The following is a 25,696-nucleotide window of genomic DNA, read 5'->3' as shown; positions in this document are numbered from 1 at the left end:
ACCCCCATGCTTCACAGTAGGTATGGTGTTCTTTGGATGCAACTCAGCATTCTTTCTCCTCCAAACACGACAAGTTGAGTTTTTACCAAAAAAGTTCTATTTTGGTTTCATCTGACCGTATGACATTCTCCCAATCCTCTTCTGGATCATCCAAATGCTCTCTAGCAAACTTCAGACAGGCCTGGACATGTACTGGCTTAAGCAGGGGGACACGTCTGGCACTGCAGGATTTGAGTCCCTGGCGGCGTAGTGTGTTACTGATGGTAGCCTTTGTTACTTTGGTCCCAGCTCTCTGCAGGTCATTCACTAGGTCCCCCCCGTGTGGTTCTGGGATTTTTGCTCACCGTTCTTGTGATCATTTTGACCCCACGGGGTGAGGTCTTGCATGGAGCTCCAGATCAAGGGAAATTATCAGTGGTCTTGTATGTCTTCCATTTTCTAATAATTGCTCCCACAGTTGATTTCTTCACACCAAGCTGCTTACCTATTGCAGATTCAGTCTTCCCAGCCTGGTGCAGGTCCACAATTTTGTTTCTGGTGTCCTTTGACAGCTCTTTGGTCTTGGCCATAGTGGAGTTTGGAGTGTGACTGTTTGAGGTTGTGGACAGGTGTCTTTTATACTGACAACGAGTTCAAACAGGTGCCATTAATACAGGTAACGAGTGGAGGACAGAGGAGCCTCTTAAAGAAGTTGTTACAGGTCTGTGAGAGCCAGAAATCTTGCTTGTTTGTAGGTGACCAAATACTTATTTTACCAAGGAATTTACCAATTAATTCATTAAAAATCATACAATGTGATTTCCTGGATTCTTTCCCCTCATTCTGTCTCTCATAGTTGAAGTGTACCTATGATGAAAATTGCAGGCCTCTCTCATCTTAAGTGGGAGAACTTGCACAATTGGTGGCTGACTAAATACTTTTTTGCCCCACTGTATATTTGATTGGTAATCTAGTATGAGTGCTTTAAAATAATTGGCAGATGTCTGACATTATTAGGATTTGGCTTTTATGAAAAAGTCTAAGTGTTCACAGAAGCCACAAAGTATACTCTGTTGCTGAACACATGGAATTCCTACTTGCATGTCAGCAGCTCCAATCTGATTTATGAAATTTTATATAATCCAGCAGAAGCAGAGAGGAAGCAGAGAAAATCCAGAACCCCACATAGCCTGTATAATGGAATTTTTAGTATAGCCCTGTGTGTGTTAGGGGGTCATGACCCATTCATGAACCCAGTGCTCTCTGTGTGTGCGCGCGCAGTAGGGGTTCATGACCCGTTCTTGAATCCAGCACTGTGTGTATGAAGAGGATAGTGATAATGGCGTCTGTCCCCTGGGTCTAGTAAAAAGCAGGCAAGGATACCTAAAGGAAACATATGTTGAGAAAGGACAACTCCTTCTATGGTAAGAGTTTAAACCTTTGCTTCTGATTGGGTTATGGTTTTAACCCTTTGGGGTTGAGAACTTCGCCGGCGAAGCTTGACAGGTTTAGAATGAGGTGGTCATGTATTTAGATAAATATCTTCGCGAGATTTTTATCATACAAGCATGATAAACATTGACGGAAACCTTATACTTTCCTATGTACCCACTGCCAAATAATATTATAGTTTTTAAATTAACTAAATTAGACTAAACATAAAACTTGTCACCTTAATCAAACCAGAGCCAGAGCACTGAGCACCCACTTACGCATTCATAAAAGATTATTCATATGGTAACGGCATGATAATCACTTTCACTCTCTCGGTTTCAATTGGTTTCCCTTTCACCGTGGGAACGCCCACTGTAAACAAGATAAAATCTGACAGACGTAGTTTAGAAAGACCACAGTCAGTGCGGGTCAGACAGAAGTAGTTTAGAAAGACCACAGTCACTGCGGGTCAGACAGAATGCCTCCAGTGTCATCACCCTCAGCAAAGGCTCATCTCAGGGCTGTCCCCTGAGCCCTCTGCTGTTCAGTCTGATGACACACGACTGTGTCCCCAGGGCTACCAGCAACCACATTGTGAAGTTTGCGGATGACACAACAGTGATGGGTCTCATCAGGGATAACAATGACCTTGCCTCCAGAGAGGAAGTGGAGCAGCTGGTGGGCTGGTGCAGAGAAAACAACCTGATCCTGAATGTGGACAAAACCAAAAAGAGATCACTGTTAACTTTAGGAAGAACCAGCCCAGCCACACTCCACTTTTCATCAACAACACGGCTGTGGAGATGGTCAATAGCACCAGGTTCCTGGGGGTGCACAGCACAGACAACTTCACCTGGTCTGTGAACACCACGTCACTGATCAAGAAGGCACAGCAGCATTTGCACTTCCTGCGTAGGATGAGAAGAGCCTACCTGCCCCCGCCCATCTTCATTACATTCTACAGAAGCACCAGAGACAGCATTCTAACCAGCTGCATCTCTGTGTGGTGTGGAGACTGCAATGCCTCTGACTGGAAGAATGTGAGGAGAGTGGAGGACAGTGGAGAAAAGCATTGGGACTTCTCTTCCCTCCATTCAGGACATTGCACCAAAGCGCTGTATGTCCCGAGCCAGAAACAATCAGTGACCCCTCACACTCTCAATATGGACTGTTCTCCCTCCTGGCCTCTGGAAAGAGGTTCCGCAGCATTCGGTGCAGGACCACAAGGTTCTGTAACAGCTTTTTTCCCCAGGTCACCAGACTGCTGAACTCCAAATCCAAACTCTAAATCAAACTGAACTCTAAACTTCTATTTACACTTGAACAATTCCTAATTCCACAGGTCAGGTTATACTACTGCACTTTATAATATTTTTGCTGTTGCATATTTTAATATACTTTTATATTTTATTCCGTGCTGAGCCAAACTGCAACCAAATTTCATTTTGTTTACACTTGTTGCATACTGAATGACAATAAAGGTTTTCTATGTCTATTAGGTTATTTGGAGGTAAAACTGGTTGTGAGATGGCATGCAGATTATATGCGCTTCAGATGATTCAGGGCAGCAAATCAATTCAATCTTGAGAACTGCGACACTGATGATGAGCGGTGCCTTTTTCAAAATTTTTTTCCCCTTCGACTCAATCCAACCAAAGATCAACTCAAGTAAGTGTAAATATTTCTTCTATTTATTATGAGCAGATTGGTTGATATGCGTGTGTTGTAATGCATACACAGGAAAAATGACTGAGCAATTTTTCCAGAGTTAAAAGTATTTTCCTCAAAAATAATTCATATTGCTCTACTTTGAGTTTAGAGAGTAAAATTTGGAGTTGGAGCAAAATTACAGAGTAATTGGGTAACAGAGTTGGTTGTGACTCCAAACTGAGTAAAATAGTACAAGATTTAATTTCAAGACACACGGAGTAGAGTAGCCCTGTGATGACCTGGCGACTTGTCCAGGGTGTACCCCGCCTTTCGCCCATAGTCAGCTGGGATAGGCTCCAGCTTGCCTGCGACCCTGTAGAACAGGATAAAGCGGCTAGAGATAATGAGATGAGATGAGACGGAGTAGTGTCAAATACCAGATAAATTAAGTGTGAATTTATGACACACTTCCTATTTGCATGGCAAAACATACAAATTTATTGGTTCACCATTTTGACATCATGCAAGATTTCGCAAATCCTGTCACAAGTCAATTGGCTAAAGGAATGGTTTGTTCATCTTGGGGCACCCCATACACCTATCAATTTTGACACTGATGGGTGAAACTATATAACTGGGCAGAAGTCTCAATGACATGTGGGGGCACTATGGAGTCCCCTAAACACACCCAGGGTCAAGCCTCTATCTCTGAATAGCAGTGGCTGGGACTGATAGGAGTTCCAAATTCTATGAGTCAGTTTTTAGGCAATGGAATAAATACTACCCAGGTCCAAATTCTGGCGCTATACCAGAGGGTTAAATTGGGCATGTGGATATCATCAGAACCATCATATCCTATAACCTGTGAATTTTTAGCCACATCAGGCAATGGAGAGTGAATTTATGACATGCTTCCTGTTTGTGTGGCGTAACATATGAATTTATTGTTTCGCCATTTCAACATTTTGCGAGATATCACAAATCCCTTTGCAATTTCACATCAGCAACAAATTGACATGATTTATACCAAATATGACATGGATCCAACAAACCGCCTAGGAGGAGTTCGTTAAAATCCAACACGTCAAAACGCACAAAACCAAAAATCTCACTTCTTGCTGAGTATGGCTGATGCAATGTAAAGGCAATTTTGTTCGGCTCTGTGTATTCCACAGAGCTACCAAATTTGACATAGATAGGTGAAAGCATATACTGGGCAGGACTCTCAATGACACATGGGGCGCTATGGAGTCCCCATAACACACCTGGGGTCAAGCCCCTATGGCTGAGTATCGGTGTGCATGACTGGCATGTGTACCAACTTTCATGAGTTTTCGAATATGTACAGGGTGTCAAATCTGTATTTTTGCACTAGGTGGTGCTATGGAGTTAATGAAGCCCAGCTAGACTAATTTACCATATCACTTCAAATTTTATCATAGGACAAATGCATGTGCAAAGTTTCATGAGTTTTTACCCATGGTAAACCCCTCAAAACAGCACGGGAAAATTTCAAAATCCCACATTCCATCCAACATGGCTAACTTCCTGTTGGGCAGAGTCAAATACAGGACAAATTTTACTTGGTTGTGTCACAAGTATATCGATCACACCAAATTTCATGACGATCCGAGCAACTTCATCTCAACCATAACTTGTTCTTTGGGGCGCTATAGAGCTCCAGAACCACATCCAGTTCCTTACTCAATGTAAATTTGTGATTTTACGCACATTCAGTGTGCCAAAATTCATGAGTTTTCGAGCATAAGTGCCTCAAAAAGAAGTTAACTTGCAGAGAAAAATAAATAAATAAAAATAATATAATATACATCTCCACTAGCGGCGTTAAAGGGCCCTCACACACGAGAACATGCCGAAAACAATAGGGCATTGTACCCAGGGTCAAGCCTCTATCCCTGAGTAGCAGTGGCTAGGACTGATGTGTGTACCAAATTTCATGAGTTAAAGTTTTTAGGTGGCGGCACGGTGGTGTAGTGGTTAGCACTGTCACCTCACAGCAAGAAGGTCCAGGTTTGAGCCCCGTGGCCGGCGAGGGCCTTTCTGTGCGGAGTTTGCATGTTCTCCCCATGTCTGCGTGGGTTTCCTCCGGGTGCTCCGGTTTCCCCCACAGTCCAAAGACATGTAGGTTAGGTTAACTGGCAACTCTAAATTGACCGTAGGTGTGAATGGTTGTCTGTGTCTATGTGTCAGCCCTGTGATGACCTGGTGACTTGTCCAGGGTGTACCCCGCCTTTTGCCCGTAGTCAGCTGGGATAGGCTCCAACTTGCCTGCGACCCTGTAGAACAGGATAAAGTGGCTAGAGATAATGAGATGAGATGAAGTTTTTAGGCAATGGAATCATTACTGTCCAGGTCAAAAGGGTGGCGCTACACAAGAGGCTTACTTTGGGCATGGGGATATCGTCAGAACCCTGATGTCTTATAACCTGTGAGGTTTTAGCTCCATCAGGCAATGCATGGTGAATTTATGACACTTCCTGTTTGCATGGCAAAACATAGAAATTTATTGGTTCACCATTTCAACATCATGCAAGATATCACAAATCCTGTCACAAGTAAATTTGCTACAACAATGTACATTTCAGGTTTGTTCATCTTGGGGCCCCACACACCTACCAATTTTTACACTGACAGGTGAAACTATATACCGTGCAGAAGTCTCAATGACATGTGGGGGCGCTATGGAGTCCAATGAACACACCTGGCGTCAAGTCTCTATCCCTGAGTCGTGATGTCCAGGACTGATGTGTACCAAATTTCATGAGTTAAAGTTTTTAGGCAATGGAGTCATTACTATCCAGGTCCAAACTGTGGCGCTATACCAGAGGGTCAAATTGGGCATGAGGATATCGTCATAATCATATCCTATAACCTGTGAATTTTTAGCCATATCAGGAACTGCAAGGTGAATTTATGACACTTCCTGTTTGCATGGCGAAACGTACAAATTTATTGGTTTGCCATTTCAACATCATGCAAGATATCACAAATCCTGTCACAAGTCAATTTGCTACAACAATGTACATTTCAGGTTTGTTTATCTTGGGGCACACCAGGCCCCTGCCAATTTTGACATGGATAGGTGAAACTATATACCGGGCAGAAGTCTCAATGACATGTGGGGGCGCTATGGAGTCCCATGGACACACCCAGGTTCAAGCCTCTATCCAAGAGTAGTGGTGGTCAGGACTGATGTGTACCAAATTTCATGAGTTTGAGTTTTGTGGCAAAGTAGTCATTACAGTCCATGTCCAAATGGTGGCGCTATACCAGAGGGTCACTTTGGGCATGTGGATATCATCAGAACCATTATATCCTACAACTTGTGAAGTTTGAGCCATATCAGGCTATGCCTGGTGAATTTATGACACTTCCTGTTTGTGTGACGTAACGTATAAATTTATTGTTTCGCCATTTCAACATCTGACGAGATATTGCAAATCCCTTTGCAATTTAACATCTGCAACATCTTGACATCACGTATACCCAATATAGCATGAACCCAACAAACCCTCTAGGAGGAGTACATTAAAATGTAACACGTCAAAACACACAAAACCAAAAATCTCTCATTTCCTGTTGAATATGGCTGATGCAATGTATATTGCAACTTTGTCTATGGACACTCAACACACCTACCAAGTTTGACATGGATAGGTGAAACCATATACCGGGCAGGAGTCTCAATGACATATGGGGGTGCTATGGAGTCCCCCGGACACAGCCGGTGCCATACCTCTATCCTTGAGTAGTGGTTGCAAGGACTGATGTGTGCACCAAATTTCTCATTCTCATTATCTCTAGCCGCTTTATCCTTCTACAGGGTCGCAGGCAAGCTGGAGCCTATCCCAGCTGACTACGGGCGAAAGGCGGGGTACACCCTGGACAAGTCGCCAGGTCATCACAGGGCTGACACATAGACACAGACAACCATTCACACTCACATTCACACCTACGGTCAATTTAGAGTCACCAGTTAACCTAACCTGCATGTCTTTGGACTGTGGGGGAAACCGGAGCACCCGGAGGAAACCCACGCGGACACGGGGGAGAACATGCAAACTCCACACAGAAAGGCCCTCGCCGGCCCCGGGGCTCGAACCCAGGACCTTCTTGCTGTGAGGCGACAGCGCTAACCACTACACCACCGTGCCGCCCGCACCAAATTTCATGAGTTTTAATTTTTTGGCAATGGAGTCATTACTGTCCAGGTCCAAATGGTGGTGCTATCCCAGAGGGTCAGTATGGGCATGTAGATATCATCAGAACCATTATAGCTTATAATGTGTGAAGTTTCAGCCATATCAGGCACTGCATGGTGAATTTATGAGACATTTCCTGTTTGAATGGCGAAATAAATTTATTGGTTCGCCATTTCAACATCATGCAAGATATCGCAAATCCTGTCGCAAGTCAATTCACGAAAACAATGTGCATTTCAGTTTTGTTCATCCTGGGGCACCCCACACACCTACCAATTTTGACATGGATATGTGAAACTATATGCCGGGCAGAAGTCTCAATGACATGTGGGGCAATATGGAGTCCCCTAGACACACCCGGGGTCAAGCCTCTATCCATGAGTACCAGTGGCCAGGACTGATGTGTACCAAATTTCATGAGTTTGAGTTTTTTGGCAATGGAGTCATTACTGTCCAGTTCCAAATGGTGGCACTATACCACAGGGTCAAATTGGGCATGTGCATATCATCAGAGCCTTTATAGAGAGCGTGCACGTGACGTCACAAGGTCACGTGATATTTGTTTATCTGCCATCTTGGACGGCATGGCATAGACGAACCCATTCTAATTATCAAGTGTATGGGAGTAGATCTTTCGAGAATGGTTATATCTTGTTCAGCATTTGGTTGTACCAATAGACAGGGCCTAAAGGAGGGCCTGTCATTTTATAGATTCCCCGCAGACGAGGAGAGACGCGCAAAATGGGTGTCCGCTGTGCGAAGAGAAAACTGGTACCCCAGTTCTACCAGCCGAATTTGTAGCGAACACTTCATAATCAGGTAGGTGTAATCTTCTAATTCAATACTCCTAGTACATCTGTTAAGTTGATTTTCGGACTGAATGATAACTGCATAGTCGGTGATTTGTGATTTTTTTTTTTCAGACAAAAACATACATATTTACAACCCTGTCATTATCTGGAACTGAGTTTAGATTTCGAACATTCTTACGATAAAACGTCCTGCATAGTCTCTTTATGATAAACGTCTTAATGCCACTTACCCGTGAGGTTATCAAGTAGACATTCTTCTTCGGAAGCTTCCAGAGGTATAGTTGGGATACCCATCCCGCAACAAAATATTTATAAGCTTCCAGGCTCTTGTAAGCTTTGAGGGCTTTGCCAGTGTAACACGATTCACGATTAACAAGAAAACTGTAAATGTCGTGGTAGGCCAGATCGGGCAAATCGCCGGCACCGCAGCTCCAAATTTCCCTGAACAAGGATTGCGGCAAGTTGTACGGATCTGCAATCCCCAACCTGGAACACTTTTCCATGTAACGCTGCCTCACGTCACCTTCAAGATGCTGAACAAACTTAGACAAGTTATTGCGCGATGTAGATGAGGTATTTTCCGAATTTTCTTGGGGATACTCCCTGGATCCATTACGCTCGCGCAAGGTAAACAATCCTGAAGCCGTCCAATATGGCGGCGTAAACACGGACGGGTCACGTGACTGCACATCCTCTATAGCCTATAACCGGTGCAGTTTTAGCCATATCTGGCAATGCATGGTGAATTTATGACACGTTTCCTGTTTGCATGGCGTAACGTATACATTTATTGGTTTGCCATTTCAGCATCTTAAAGATATTGCAAATCCCTTTGTAATTTAAAATCAGCAACATCTTGACATGACATCTTCCAAATATGGCATGAATCCAACCGCTTAGGAAGAGTACGTCAAAATGTAATATGTGTCTTGGAAATGGAGTCGTTACCATCCATCTCCAAATGGTGGCACTATTACCAGAGGGTGACTTTTGGCATGTGGATGTCTTCAGAACTATATCATCCTACAACCTGTGAAGTTTGAGCCATAGCAAGCAAAGCATGGTGAATTTATGACACACTTTCTGTTTGCATGGCGAAATGTATAATTATTTGTTCATCATTTCAACATATCGCAAATCCCTTCGCAATTTAACATCAGCAACATCTTGACGTGACGTCTACCAAATACAGCATGAATCCAACAAACCCCCTAGAACGAATACATTAAAAATGTAACACGTGCCAAAATGCACAAAACCAAAAATATCTTACTTCCTGTTGAGCAAGACTGATGAAATGTATATTGCAATTTTGCTTGTCGAGGGTCACTCTACACACCTACCAAATTTGACACAGATAGGTGAAACTATATACCAGGGAGGTGTTTCAATGACCTATGGGGGCGCTAATGGAGTCCCCTGGAGACACCTGGGGTCAAGCACCTATCGCTGAGTAGAACGTGCATGACTGATGTGTGTACCAAATTTCATGAGTTTTCACCCATGGGACCCACCTCCAAAATGGCAAAAAGTGTTGAAGAAAAAGAATAATAATAAGAGGAAGAGGAATCCTTATGAATATAATAGGGCCTTGCACCTCTGGTGCTCAGGCCCCAATAACAATAAGAAGAAGAAGCATGCAGAAAACAATAGGGCACCTCGGTGTTCAGGCCCTAAAAAGAAGAATCCTTATGAATAAAATGGGGCCTTGCACCTCCAGTGCTTGGGCCCTAAAAAACAGGCCGAAAACAATAGGGCTTTGCACCTATGATGCATGCCTATAGCCTGCACCTCAGTGCTCAGGCCCTAATAATAATAATAATAAGAAGAAGAAGAAGAAGAAGAAGAAGAAGAAGAAGAAGGAGGAAACATACCAAAATCAATAGGGCTTTGCACCTATGCTCGGACCCTAAAAAACCATGTGGAAAACAACAGGGCTTTGCACCTCGGTGCACAGGCCTTAATAATAATAAAAAGAAGAAGAATGCTGAAAACAATAGGGCTTTGCGCCTGCACCTCGGTGCTCAGACCCTAATAATAATAAGGAAAATATGCCGAAAACAACAGGACCATAGGCCTGCACCTCAGTGCTCGGGCCATAATAATCTCATCTCATCTAGCCACTTTATCCTGTTCTACAGGGTTGCAGGCAAGCCTATCCCAGCTGACTATGGGCGAAAGGCGGGGTACACCCTGGACAAGTCGCCAGGTCTTCACAGGACTGACACATGGACACAGATAACCATTCACACTCACATTCACACCTATGGTCAATTTAGAGTCACCGGTTAACCTAACCTGCATGTCTTTGGACTGTGGGGGAAACCGGTGCACCCGGAGGAAACCCACACGGACACGGGGAGAACATACAAACTCGGCACAGAAAGGCCCTCGCCGGCCACAGGGCTCAAACCCGGACCTTCTTGCTGTGAGGCGACAGCGCTAACCACTACACTATCGTGCTGCCCGCAATAATAATAATAATAATAATAATAATAGGAAGAAGAAACATGCCAAAAACAATAGGCCTTGCACCTTGGTGCTCAGGCCCTTAAAAAAGGATCAAGTATGTATAGATTGACCTGCCTTTGACATGTGGATGGCAGAAGCGCAAACAAGAAACAGACACTCACAACCACTAGAGCAGTGGTCACCAACCTTTTTATGCCCGAGATCCCTAACCCCTGCCTAGATGGCAAGCAAGATCTACCCCTTGAAGCGTTGACAGAAAAAGAAATCCAGACAAGACTGTTTCAAGTTGAGGCTTTTTATTTAGCCTAATTTTAACTGAATAAGATTTAAGACCCTGGTCCAACTTTTTAATTTCTTGTGAGAGCTGACTAAATGACTTCATTTCAGTACAACATACAATGGAAATTAACTATACACAAATAATATATAGGCCTATATCTGTAGTGAGCAGAATGAATGAACCACCAATGACTCAGATTGTTATTAATATCAACTAATAATATTATAATGAGAAAGCTGAACTGTTAACATCAGTTGCACTGTCTTGTTTGTATTGTAACACTAAATTAATTAATTTCACAGCAACATAAAATGGAAATTGTCAACTGAAATTACAACACACCAGTGATGATATATCACAAATTGTAACTTAAGTGACAAAATGACAACTTCAATTCAACATGAACTGATTTTCTTTAACCATACCTACACAATAAAGACAAATATGAACTTGCAGTGATACTACTACCAATGGCTGCTGTCATGCTATGAGGTTACAGTTCATCACGCAACTCAAGTCAATGTGATGGCTGTGACTGAACACGGTCAGTGAGTGCCTTATAGTTAGGTTCATATCATGCATCATATTACGGCAGGAACAAGCAGTAGTAACATCCATGACCTTATGCTTAAAGCTCGACAAAGGAAAAACTTGACAGCAATTTGTTAGCATTTGTTAGCGGCTACAGTCGGTACTCGGCATGTTAAAAGTGGGTCAGCGTTGTAACAACATAACGTTACTGTACAAGCAATGCTTATTTAACAGTAACAAACTTGAGCCCTATATGTTGAAATTCCTCTCTTATTCGTTCGTTAATTTATCACACAGTCTTACCTCAGTCAACTTCTTCCCTCCTTCTGTGAAAATTCAACGTCTCAGACGCGGACACGAGTGGGCGGGGGATGCGTTTGATTAAGTCTCCTGATTGGCTGGTGATAGACTGGTGTCATTATAGCGCGTCGGAGCGGTTCATGCCAGGCTCGAGTCCGATCCACCACTCCGCGAAAACACTTCAAGAGCTACAGTAACACTGACAGCCAGGTTATATCCTCATGGTTTTATAGGCAATATCATGCTTCCTTTTGTAAAGGGGCGGCAGAAATTAAACGGGGGCGGGAATCACAGAAAGGGGGGCGGCCCGCACCTCTAAAACCCCTCGTGGAGAACCCTGAACTGTATTGCGAGGCTATCACCATGGTGACGACGCTCAGAGACGTAAGACGTAAGCAGCAGGAGTTAAAAAAAAAGAACCCTGCGACACAGGGGGAAAGCTGTAGTGGGCCTATCGGAAGACATGCAATATGAACGCCAATCAGATATACTGCAGTGTATTTCTGTATAATCTTACAATTTCTTTCCTCATCCCCCAAGATCGACTGGGAAAGCCTCCGAGATCGACCAGTCGATCGCGATCAACGGGTTGGTGACCTCTGCACTAGAGAAAGGGTCATTGGTGCTACTGCTGCTTTTGCTCTCGCTTTGTCTCCTCCTTCTTTTAATGTTGTGTGTTGTAGGTTTAATCCTCCAGACTCTATTCGGCCTTAGACTCATGCCCGCCTCAGGCCCCTCCCCAGCAGGAAAATGTACACGTGTCACCAGAACAACACCCACCAACATATCCAGCAGAGGCTGGGACAGCTTTTTCTTCTGTGGCAAACCATACCCACAGCAAGAACAGACTCAGAGCCATGGGAGGAGAGAAGGCTGGAGAGCAGCTGCGAGTCTTCCGTGCTGAATTTCAGCCCATGTCCTTTGAGCACCGGTGTACCTATGCATTGCAGCTGGGCCTGGACATGCACACTTGAAGAATGCTTGGCTGTCCTTGACTGTTTACATCTGGTTACATTGTTTGCACATATTTGCACATTACTGCCATTTTGCTGCTGTTTCCTTGACTGGTTAAATTGTTTGCACAGTCGCACATTACTGCCCTTCTGCTGCTATGTCTGATCATTGCCTTATTTTTGTATTACACTACCTATTTTGCACTACATTTACCTTTATTTTGTACTATACTGGATGTTTTTGTTGCTTTTGCTTTTCTTTGCATTATATTGCCTTTACTTTGTATTACTTCTTCCACCTATTTATTTATTTGTAACTGGCATTCATGGTGGACAGCAAACTAAGAATTTCATTGCGCAAGTGGACATGTCCTTACTGTGCATATGATAATAAACACTTTGAACTTGAATGGCATGAGGCTGGAGCTTGCTCGAGCATGCAGAGACAGCTGCACCACCTGGGAAATGTGCAGACTGACAGAACTAATTAGCCACGTAGTGCACGCAGAGAAGCAGGCAAAAGAACAGACTGAAAAGGCTAACAGAAAGAAAGACAATGCTCTGCACAAAGCCATGCTCACCATGGCCCTAATCCACCCCGAGTGTCCACATGCCGGACGTGGGAGAGGACAGGGTCGTGGAAGAGGCAGGAGAAGAGGACAGAGCGTGGGTGGCCAACGAGGATGTTACAACTGTGGCAAAATGGGGCACTGGGCAAAGGATTGCCCTGAAGCAATTGCAAACAGGCAGACATAGAACAGTAGTGACTGACTGGAAGACACTCTTTCCTCTGCTCTCTCTGCCATATTGCAATGAAGAAATGCTCGCTGCACTTCCTACAAACTTACTTATCTCGCGTTCTTGCAATGAAGATGCACTTGCTGAATCATCCCCTGATTTCCACCGATTCCTTTACACTACTTACTGATGCGAATGCTTACCTAGAACAGAAACAGGTAAAGATGGTGGGTACATATGCACAGTACACAGATTCTGATTATCTTAAGATGCCTATGATCACTTTGAGTGTTTTAGGCCAAGATATAGATTTCCTGGACGACTCAGGGGCGGGTCACTCCGTCCTTAAAGCCTCCGAATTCACAGAGATGACGAAGCTCAGCGGGAGGTTCCTGCACACTGTGGGTCTGTCAGGCCAAGCTGTGAATGAAAAATTCACCGTGCCCCTACATTGTAGCTGTGCTGGGAAGGTAGGCCTTAAGTTTTCATTTTTGTTATCACATTGCTCTCTGATTAATCTAATAGGCCGTGACTTAATGTGTAAATTGGGTATTAGCTTCATCTAGCACACCACAGGGGCTATGGGTGGTAGGTCCCTTGGAGAGAGATGATATTGACTTAATCTTAGTAAAGCACAGCTGTGAGCCACCGCTGTATGCTTGGCATTTAGTCCCCACAGTGATGGGATCAGTGAACATCTCGCTGGTGCAGATGGCAAAAGAATGCAGAAACCCATCTGGCACAGAGCACATGCTTACAGATGCACTACACTGCACGTGTGTCGGGGGGGGGGGGGGGGGGGGGGGGGGGCAGATAAGCAGTTTGAACAAGTGTGGTTTAAGCCACAGAGTAAAAGCGAGAAATTGGTATTAGATAGGTTATTTTGGGACAGACATAGGTGTGCAACATGTATGAAGTTGAAAGAAACTTATCCTTTTACAGTGTCCAGTTGTATACCACATGTATTCCTGGCAAAGGGACAGCAGGACAGGTGGAAAGATTTGGGGCCCTGGTTAAGATAGTGTTTGAATACTGCTGACTGGGAACGCACTTCTGACCCATCCATGAGATATAGTCCAAGCTTGCAAGCATCCCAAACTAGTTTAAAAATTTGTGGTACTAACTCAAAGAAATGTTGAACTAACAGCTGATACAGCCTGGCCAGGCAAACACGCAGGTCATCAATTCACACAGCTGACGGCTGACTCCCCATATCTCTCTGAGGTTCCACATGAGTTATGGATCCAAGGTAAACATGATGTAGGCCTTATTAAAAGTGCCAAGCCAGTAGTAATAACTCCTAAGTCTGACTTCGGTCCATGTAAGTTTAAAAATAAAATAAACACCAGTGCCCGCTGAAACCCGAAGCAGTACAGGGAATTCAACTGGTGTTCGAGTCACTGAAGAATGCAGGGGTAATTGTTCTGTGCACACACTCACCAGTATGCACTCCGATTTTCCCGGTTTAAATAAAAAAAAAAAAAAAACACACACACACACACACACACAAAGCCAGATGAACCTGAGGAGTGGCATTTTGGACAAGACTTGCAACCAGTAAATGCTGCAGTCCAGCCTAGAGCCCCCTAATGTAGCAAATTCATATACCATCTTATCATAAATACCACCAGGAAGCACACACTTCTCTGTGGTAGACCTGGCAAATGCATTCTTCAGTTTTCCTGTGCATCCAGATAGTCAATTCTGGTTTGCATTTCACTTTGAGGGCAAGTCATACACGTTCACGTGTTTGTGTCAGGGCTACTGTGAGTCGCCCACCATTTACAATGAAATGCTAAGGCTAGTCTGCATAAACTGCAATTTGTTCAAACCGTCATTAAGTTTTTGGGTCATGACATCTCTCTATGCAAGGTAAAGCACAGAGAAGATAGGGTTTTGCCAAAACCTGTCACAAAGGAACATAAGATGGGAGAAACACTGGGAATTGACCTGAAACATTGTGCATATCACCCAACTAGCGGGGGTGCAGTAGAGCAGGAAAATGGACATTCAAAAACAAATTGGCTAAATGTTGCGAAGATACGGGTCTTAATTGGGTTAAGGCCCTGCCCATTGTATTCTTGTATATGTGTACAAGAGTTAGAGCAAGAACAAACTTGAGCCCATTTGAAATACTCTTTGGCAGACCATCAAATTCTGGTATAGGCCCCCAGCCAATTCCACAGCTTACTACGGGCCTATGCAAAGATGAAACGTGTTATTGTGCAGAACTCTCTTCTGTATTATGTCTCACCCATAAGCAGGTAAAGGAGGCACTACCAAGGACAGCTGAAACTACACTACATGAACTGAAGCCTTGGATAGTGGTGAAAGACTTCAGGAGAAAACCCTGGAGAGATCGAAGGTGGCTAGGACTATTAGGTGCTGCTCACGACTCAGACAGCTGTGAAGGAAAGACCCACGTGGACATGCCAGCCACTGCAAGAAAGCACCACCCCTAGAAGGTCAGGACAAGACACAGGTAGTAAGTTAATGGCTGCGTAGAATATTACTGTGCCTCACTGACCGTGGGAAGAGTGTATAAACGGGCATGCCTGCACTCGGAGCACCAGTCAGTGCCAGCTATAGGCAAGGTTTTACTATACAGAGTCTCTCCTTATGTGTCTGACATCATGAAGAATCCATTCCAGTACCATGTAAAAACTGTACGGGCTGCACTAATCGTGCTTGGGGTTGCAGTGACCTTATCCTGCATACTCCTAAAAATGCTGTAACAAAGTGAAACAGGCCCTAATCATTTTGCACCCGTCGTCCACAATGAGTTTTGGAAATATGCAAACTACACAGTGAAGAGTCTAAACCTTACAGAACCGTATGTAGTGCGCACTCTAATCCTCCATATTAGATCTAATCCTCCCAGTGCTGTGCACTCAGCCTTTTGCATGTAAACCCACAAGAACAAGCCTGAATGATACTCTGAGGGCCATGATAAAATGTCCTGTTTTCCAGAAATGCCAGAGGGCCTGAGTATGACACTGCTGGCCTATTTGTGAACAACTGCCTCTCTACCACACCGAACCTCATACACAGTCTAGAACTGCAAAGGTTAAGAGCTCCAGGAGAATTTAAGTGGGGCTCTAAAGCCTTTGGCAGCCCTGATGCAGGACTGCAAGCATTGACTAAGGATTACAAATTCCCTGTGTGTGTGTGTGTGTGTGTGTGTGTGTGTGTGTGTGTGTGTGTGTGTGTGCGCGTGTGCGTGTGTGTAGTTGACAGAAGCACGTCTGTTGCACCCATTGGGTAGCCTTATGGGTGACTCTTGTGCAGTTACATACAGAGTTTACAAGTCACGTTATTGCCTAGATCCCCCATGTTTGCTGGCACACCTTGGAGTCCACGGACAAGCTGACATGGTTTACGCTCCAAGGTACACTGGGTACAAAGCCAACTGGTACTGGGTATGTGGAGAATGAGCATATTACGACCTGCTGCATGGGCGTACTGGAGAATGTGCTTTGACTCAACTCAAAATTCCTATGACCATACATGGTTACCGAGCTTCATCGCAATGAAGGTCAATCACTGATGAAGACTTCCCACCTCCTGAACACCAACTAGAGTCTAGATGGAAGTAGTTCTGGCATGCTTTTTTCCCCCCGTCAGTATGGCCTTACTCAGGTATGGAATCAGTTGGAGGTGACGCATTACAGACTTGCCACATTTGTGAACATCACCACTCTAGCGCTAAAAGGGGCTAAACAAGAACTGACAGCATGACAACTCAGAATAGACTGGCATTAGACATCATATTGGCTAAAGAAAGTGGAGTTTGCACAATGATTGGAGAAAAATGTTGCACCTATGTCCCAATAAATGATGCTGAACACGGTAACATCACACTCGGCATCAACCAAATGAAGAAGTGGCAAGACAATTACGACTGGACGAGTACAGAGAGGGCATTTGGGGATGGCTATATAGTTTGTTTGGACAGTGGGCGACGCATGTGAACATAATCATCATCCCTGTAATACTGATAGTAGTTTTGATAGGTCTGTGTGCTCCATGTTTGATGGTATGAATGAAATTAACAAAGGGGGGGGGAATGTAATGGAATTTTTAGTATAGCCCTGTGTGCGTTCATGAACCCAGTGCTGTGCGCGCATGTGGTAGAGGTTCATGACCTATTCATGAATCCAGCGCTGTGTGCATGTGTGTGTATGAAGAGGATAGTGATAAATGGCATCTGTCCCCTGGGTCCAGTAAAAAGCAGGCAAAGATGCCTAAAGGAAACATGTTGAGAAAGGACAATTCCTTCTATGGTAAGAGTTTAAATCCTTGCTTCTGATTGGGTTATGGTTTTAAAAGAATGTTTCACAAGGATATAAAATGCCATTGTGAGGTAGGGGAGGTGCGCGCACCTGGAACCTTTTCTTTGTTTTGCATTTCTTTTGCGTCGAGAAACCAACAATAAAGATACCGTTCCCCTGCTTGGATCCAAATGAGTGAGCGTTTTTCTTTTTTTCCCCACCAGACCTGGCTCACTACCAGTCCTTCCTGGCTGAGTTCACAGCTTCACTCACATCAACCAAGATCAAATTTTATCATTCCAAAATGCATAACTCCATCTCTAACCCTTGTCAACTGTTTTCTGTTTTCTTTTCTCTCCTCAGCTCTCCACCAGCTGCACTTCAGTCCTCCATCACTGCAGATGACTTTGAAGTCTCATCTCATCTCATCTCATTATCTCTAGCCGCTTTATCCTTCTACAGGGTCGCAGGCAAGCTGGAGCCTATCCCAGCTGACTACGGGCGAAAGGCGGGGTACACCCTGGACAAGTCGCCAGGTCATCACAGGGCTGACTTTGAAGTCTTCTTTGAGAAAAAGATCATGGCCATCAATAACTCCATCACCCCTGCCTCCCCCTCCCTGTTTCTTCCCCCCTGCTCTCTCATCTCCTACCATATGTGCCCTTGACCCTATTCCCTCATCTCTCTTTCAGACCATCACTCCTGACATCCTCCCTTTTATCACCTCCCTTATCAACTCCTCCTTGTCCTCTGGATACTTTCCCTCCAGCTTTAAACATGCCCACATAACCCCTCTGGTTAAAAAAAAAAAAAAAAACATCCCAAACCCCTTTTTCATCCAGAATTACCAGTCAGTTTCTCTTCTCCCCTTCCTATCAAAGATGCTTGAATGTGCTGTTGCTAACCAACTCTCCTCTTTTCTCTCTCAGAATAACCTCCTGGATCCTCACCAGTCTGGCTTCTGAGCCGGACACTCAACGACACTCTCCTCCATGGCAAGCATCACTGCAATGATCCAGACGTGCAGATTCCTCCTTTCCAGCATCTGAAGGATCCACCCCTTCTTCACCACCTATTCTACTCCGCTCCTGGTCCAAGCACTAATCCTCTCCCACTTGGACTACTGCAACTCTCTCCTTGCTGGTCTCCCAGCATCTGCCATCAGACCCCTGCAGTTTATCCAGAACACTGCAGCCCACCTGATCTACAACCTCCCTAGTTACCCCTCTGCTTGCTGCTCTTCACTGGCTACCTGTTGCAGCTCACATCAAATTTAAGACACTGGTACAAGCTTATCTGGCAGTCAAGGGGTTAAGGTCCAGCATACCTCCAGAGACTGATCCGCCCCTACATGCCAGCCAGATCCTTATGCTCTGCTGCTACTGGTCGCCTGGCCCCTCCTCCTCTCTGCTCCTGCCAAGCCCGCTCAAGACTGCTGTCTGTCCTGGCTTCCCGTTGGTGGAATGATCTTCCCATTGCGGTCAGAACTGCCAACTTCCTGACCACCTTCAAGCGCAAACTGAAAACCCACCTCTTCAGGCTGCACCTCTCCCCTCCTTCCCTGCCTACTGTGTAATCGCATAGCAGTCTTGACCAGCTCCGTCTGTGTACTGTCTAACCTGGCCATGATGACTTTGGATTTTATTTTTCTCTATTTACTTGTAATTTGTCAGCTCATTTGTATGGTTGGCTTGTTTTCCTTGTCTGTTTGCTGATTGTTATTTCAGCAGAATATTACACTAGCAGGGGCTTCAAAGTTTGGGAGAATAGCAGGGTACAAATAATTTACAGCAGGGTGCAAAATGGTAAAATGTCTGCCAGCGGCAGACATAATGCACGCAAAGCGTGCAGGGATATATATATATATATATATATATATATATATATATATATATATATATATATATATTAGGGCTGGGAATATTAACGCGTTAATCGCGATTAGATTAATGTAAATTGTGATCGCGAATATTTTTTTTTAATCGCGATCAGAGTTTACCAGCATTTTCCGCACTTCTACCATCCACATGCAGCTCCTCTGGTTGTATTAATTAAACTCATTTTCGGTTAAACGCGCTATTTCGAGTTTGCTAGTCTTTTGTTCCTTCTACGCATCCGTAGGCAGCTCGAGCGGAAGCGTGTGGTTTCCATCGAGTCGTTGGCATTGGCATGGAAGGACACGCTGTTGTCTTCAGTTTAGTCCTCTTTTGTGATGGATAAGCAACGGTTTTCTGGACCTCTGAATGGTTTGTTTGAATTTAAAAAACATCCAGACGGACAAGTCGACAAGACGAGAGTAAAATGCACCCTGTGTCAAGCAGTAGCCAGTCATTCATTCTTAATATTTGTTTTCCTTTCTCTACACTCTTTTTGAAATAAAAAAAGGCCAAAAGATAAATTCTGCTTTTGTCTCTGTCTTCATTTTATTCCAATTTAAGACACAACGGTCAGAAATACTTTGCATTGTGGGTTTAACTTTAGATTCGAACGGTCTTACTGCAAAATATCAATTTTACACATGCAAAGTAAATCAAGATTAATCGCGATTAACGATGAAATTTCTGAGATTAGTTGCGATCAAGAAAATTAATCTTTTGACAGCCCTAATATATATATATATATATATATGAGAGAGAGAGAGAGAGAGAGAGAGAGAGAGAGAGAGAGAGAGAGAGATGCAAGTACGAATTTTTCATGGGGCGGGATGGTTTGGAACAGGCCATCTAAAACTGGGATAACATTTACCCGGGACGGGTATTTGAGGCGGGTCGTCTAGCTTAAGCTTGATTAGCGTTGTTACGCACGCCAGTGTTTCCCACAGAAATTTTGGAGACTATGGGGGAGGCGCAGGGGTTGTTTAAAATTGAGTGATATGTTAAATATTAAGTTATTACTGAAAAACTATTGATTAAAAAAACAGACACTGAGAAATGGTCCTATAAACAACTTTACCAATATAAAAGATTACCAGGACTACAAAAATGCAGAAAAATAGGCTTTACTTATCAAATGCTCCTGTTGGTTCAAAAGTTAAAGTGCATAGAACCTCACAGCACAACATGAAGTTACCTTAAAATATAATATAAATGCCTCAGCTTTCATGTAAGAGAAAAAAAACTATTAATACTAGTGCTGTGTGCAGGCAGTCTCTCCTGAAGACTAAATTAAACAATAATTATAAACTAATAAAATAAATGGCTCAGGCTTCATAGAAGAAAAAAACAATTTGAACAGAATCTCACAGTATGATGCTGAAGCTGCCTAAACAATGGAAAATAAAATACCATTTTGGCAAAAACGTTGGCATCCATTAATTTCTTGTATTAAGTAAAAAAATATGTTGCCAGATACTGCTGACGTTTTTCCACCCAAAATATGTTCAAAACCCGCCAAAATGCACTTAAAACCGCCCAAATTGGGCGGAAAAACGCGCAATCTGGCAACACAGGCAGCAGTAATGGCTGCACTCGTGTCGAGGATGTAAACACAATCTGGCAACACAGGCGGCAGTAATGGCTGCACTCATGTCGAGGATGTAAACACAATCTGGCAACACAGGCGGCAGTAATGGCTGCACTCGTGTCGAGGATGTAAACACAGTTGACGCGGCAACGGACATACATGACATAGTGGATGTAATTTACGTTCACAACTTTTTTTGCTGTCAGAAATATTTAATATTAAATTTTGTGACTCGACTGACAATAGCCGGCGGCATAAGCCATAGCCGGCAATTTGCCGCTGGTGACCGGCTACTTTTGAGACCGCTGCACTAGGTGTTATTCTGTCACTTGATCATTTGGCACTAGAACTTTCTTGTCTAGAAGTTCAGCAATTCTTGTACCTGACTTTTGCACATCACTCTGCATAGGAGTGTCTGCTAAATGCCTGCAATATAATATAAAGGGAGAACCGAAACTAAGAAAAGGCTGTTTTTCCATACATATACCTAAAAGCATGTGTGTGTTCTATTCCCGAAGCTGTCAATCAGAGCAAGTTGTCAGATGTAGGCAGGCACGAGCTACACAGTGTGTAGCTGAAGTGTGTGATGACTGATGAAAAACATGGCATAAGAACAAGTGTGCCAGGAACAGTTATGCACATTTATGTAGACCATTATATAAACACACACAGAGTGCACAGATGTCACACACAGCGAGTCAAGCATAATAATAATAATAATAATAATAATAATAATAATAATAATAATCAGACCTGGTCAGTATAGTCTTCAGGGAAAAGCCAACACATCTCTGGCCCTAAACAACACAAGAATATCAGTGAGTGATAACAATATATTACTACTACTACGAATAATAAAACAAAGAATAATACCAATACTAAATTAATAATTTCATAAGGAACCTGAGTATAGTTCTTAGTATAATTTCTCAATGCAAATTGGAACTACTGATTTTAAAGCTGCTGAATGTAAGATTTTGGAATTTTGTCATTTCAAGTTAACAAGATCAAATATAAAACAAATACTTTTGTGAACTAAACTCAGAAGAATATTGTGTACCACATGCTGTGCCCTTCTCCACCATCATGTGTGATAGCAAACGCTATGTAATACACACAATAATAATGCAGGGATATACATACAAAATACATACACATACTTATGGAACAGCGCATGACTCACTGGGCTTCTATCCCATTTGTAGGTCATAATGATTTGGTAGATTGATTTTGTAAAACATTGCAAAGTCTACTGCCTGGGTCACAAATGTAGATACATAACCATATGCAGAAACCCTCGCTTTGGCCACAGTCACCCTGGAACCATCTGGTCATCAGCAAGCTCGTCACCAAGGCATATAACTCTGCTACTCTTTTCCTGAGGTGATCACCAGCAAAAAGGAGCGTCTTCAAATGGTCCTTTTTGCTACAAGACAAGCATCTTGTATGGGCAGTTCCTGAACCTGTTATGACGGTCATCAGTCTGGCCACTGTACCAAGGGCCAAACCAGAGGTGCAGATAGCCTGGCCAGAGATGCCACACCTTTCCATTGTGACACAAGCCTGCCTAAGGAGGAAAGCCAAGGGTATCCCAACCACTAATAACCAGCAATGAAAGCCATTTTGTTGTACCCCTGTGGTTCAATTACTGTTTAGCATAGTCAGGGCCAGTAAAGCAGTGTTCCAGCCAGTTTATTTTACCAGGGGGCTGCATCCTGCCCTCAAATATCTCATCTCATTATCTCGAGCCGCTTTATCCTGTTCTACAGGGTCGCAGGCAAGCTGGAGCCTATCCCAGCTGACTACGGGTGAAAGGCGGGGTACACCCTGGACAAGTTGCCAGGTCATCACAGGGCTGACACAGACAACCATTCACACTCACACCTACGGTCAATTTAGAGTCACCAGTTAACCTAACCAGCATGTCTTTGGACTGTGGGGGAAACCGGAGCACCCGGAGGAAACCCACGCAGACACGGGGAGAACATGCAAACTCCACACAGAAAGGCCCTCGCCGGCCATGGGGCTCGAACCCGGACCTTCTTGCTGTGAGGCGACAGTGCTAACCACTACACCACCGTGCCGCCGCCCTCAAATATACCATGCCCAAATTTATATGCACCCCTGCTCATAAAAGCGCCCTTGACATACATTCCACCACATGTAAAAAGTGTGCCTTAAAGGGATAGTTCGGGATTTTTGACATGAATCTGTAGGACATCCCCATCAACAGTGTCGTGCAAACACACTGACTTACCCCTGACACCATCCTGTGAGTCCAGTTCTTGTCCAGTTTTGGTCCAGACGAAAGTAGTCCGGCAAGTTTGTTGGGGTCACGAAAGTAAAACGTTTTTCGTCTCAAAACAGTATGTGTTAAAAAGAGTGATATATTTGCATCACAAAACCGTTGCCAAATAAAAAGTCAGACCTCGAAATCGCTTGGCACTATTTTCTCTCCCTCGGTATCACTGCGCGCTGTCATGTTGACATCTGCGCAGGAATCAACACCTTTCCCATTGTTTGGCAGTGATTAGGAGTTCAGATCAGCGGCGCTAACAAGCTAATTTGAGAGCAAGAACAGCGACAAATTTATCACCTTCTATAACCTATACAATAATATATTTGTGAAAATGGTGCGCACTTGCGACTATCCAGGCTGTAGCAACAAATATGTGGCTGAATCTCCGCACGCATTTCACCGTCGTAGTCAGACATGTTGTCGCTAACTTTGCTAGCAGTAAACAATGTAGTGATGTGTCAGTCGCGAACGATCCGGTTCAAAGAGCCGGCTCTTTGAAGTGAACGACGGGAGCCGGCTCTTCGGTGGGAGCCGAGTTGGGGAGCCAAATTAGTTTTTTGTCCTTAGGTGCCTCAGAGAGAGAGAGAGAGAGAGAGAGAGAGAGAGAGTTCAGCTCAGCTGAAGGATGATTGTCTATTTGACAACCATGATCATTGTTTTGTTGCTGTGAATTCCTAAAGCTCATGATATAAATTGTCGCTCATAAATTGACAGGTTCGGTCAGCAACCGCCTTGGCATGGCCAGATTAATCTGCGGTATACAACGAGACAGCAGTCATTATAACAGGAGCATATTTGCTGTTCCAGCGGCTTCTCATTACTGGTGGAGCAGAGTGCGGCACTTTTTTCTCTTTTTACATGCGCTCAAGGTGCCACATATTTTGTTGCACATTGTTCTGTGTTTGTTAAAATAATTTCCAACTTTGCTTCATAGTTTCTTAGGCCTGATTTATACTTCATAATTTATTTTGTGGCATTTTGTTCAAGGTCGAGTGTGAAATAAAGCCATAAAGGATAAACAGTTGATGTCTTCTGTGTATTTTATATTGGTAATATAACACAGTTTTGTATTATGTTTGTGAGAAAATAATTTATTAATTGGTAAGTAAGTTTTATTTCTATAGCTAGAACATTGTTACACTGCTATACTTTACAAAGCTTTACAATGGCTCCAAAAACTAAAAAATAAAATGGAAAACATCCTATTGATAAAATATAAATAATAATGTAATTAATTAACTAGTTAATTGCAGCAATTAAATCAAAAATAAAATCTCAGGAGCCGTTTGGGAGCCGAAAGAGCCGGCTCCTTATAGTAAGAAGAGCCAAAAGAGCCGGCTCCCGAAAAAGAGCCGAAATTCCCATCACTAAAACAATGAATGAAACAGCTGTGGCTGTCACCTGGCGGCAGCGCGCAGTGATAAGAAGGGAGAGAAAATAGTGCCAAGCGATTTCGAGGTCTGGCTTTTTATTTGGCAACGGTTTTGTGATGCAAATACATCACTCTGTTGAACACATACTGTTTTGAGACGAAAAACGTTTTACTTTCGTGACCCCAACAAACTTGCTGGACTACTTTCGTCTGGACCAAAACTGGACAAGAACTGGACTCACAGGATGCTGTCAGGGGTAAGTCAGTGTGTTTGCACGACACTCTTGATGGGGATGGCATACAGATTCATGTCAAAAATCCCGAACTATTCTTTTAACAAGTACAAGTGAATGTTGCCAACTTCCAATGTAAGTAATGCATGTTGACCAAATAACAGCACACCATCAGCGTGGGTAACAGTCATGCTCTGTCTACCATTTTGTCTTAGTGGGACTGAAGCTCTACACTTAAGAGAATACAGGAATGCATCGACCTGATTTTTAATGGCTTTTAGGAGTGAACGATATACTTGTTCCACCACAGGGTACCTGATTGTAAGTGCAAGGCAACATATCTCAAACTTTTGACTATTGGACAACAAAGTTTATGCCTTTACTTACATAAGATAAATGGGTTTTTATCCGGCGCTTATTTTTAATTTGCGTTTTACAAATCATGTGGGATTATTTACTAATACATTTTATGGAAAATATTCAAGACAGTTTCAGTTTTTCTTTCCCAAACTTCAAAGATAGAATGCTGGCGGAAAAAATAAAACTCGAGACCCTGTGGTTTTGATGGGATTCCCTGATGCCCGCATGCATCCAGGTCACTAACAAAATTAGATTTGAGTGTTTTTGCTACTTTTTGTTTTCATACTTATAAGCTTGGTATTAAAATACTTTTAGTATCTTGCTTTC

General features: G+C 43.5%; 1 protein-coding gene across 8 annotated transcripts in view; it reads right to left on the bottom strand.

Annotated features, from left to right (window-relative positions):
* Positions 1–25,696, bottom strand: part of dennd1a (DENN/MADD domain containing 1A) — a 336,491-nt gene that overhangs the window by 235,722 nt on the left and 75,073 nt on the right. For all 8 annotated transcript variants that reach the window (XM_060935809.1, XM_060935810.1, XM_060935812.1 and 5 more), the window contains one exon: positions 21,859–21,902. In XM_060935809.1, coding sequence (XP_060791792.1) covers positions 21,859–21,902 — 44 coding nt within the window. The remainder of the gene's footprint in view (positions 1–21,858; positions 21,903–25,696) is intronic.

Source organism: Neoarius graeffei, chromosome 12 (assembly GCF_027579695.1).
Source record: "Neoarius graeffei isolate fNeoGra1 chromosome 12, fNeoGra1.pri, whole genome shotgun sequence".
In the NCBI taxonomy this organism is placed as follows: Eukaryota; Metazoa; Chordata; class Actinopteri; order Siluriformes; family Ariidae; genus Neoarius; species Neoarius graeffei.
The sequence above is the reverse complement of the archived record's forward strand: the minus strand, read 5'-3'. Positions and strand labels throughout refer to the sequence as shown.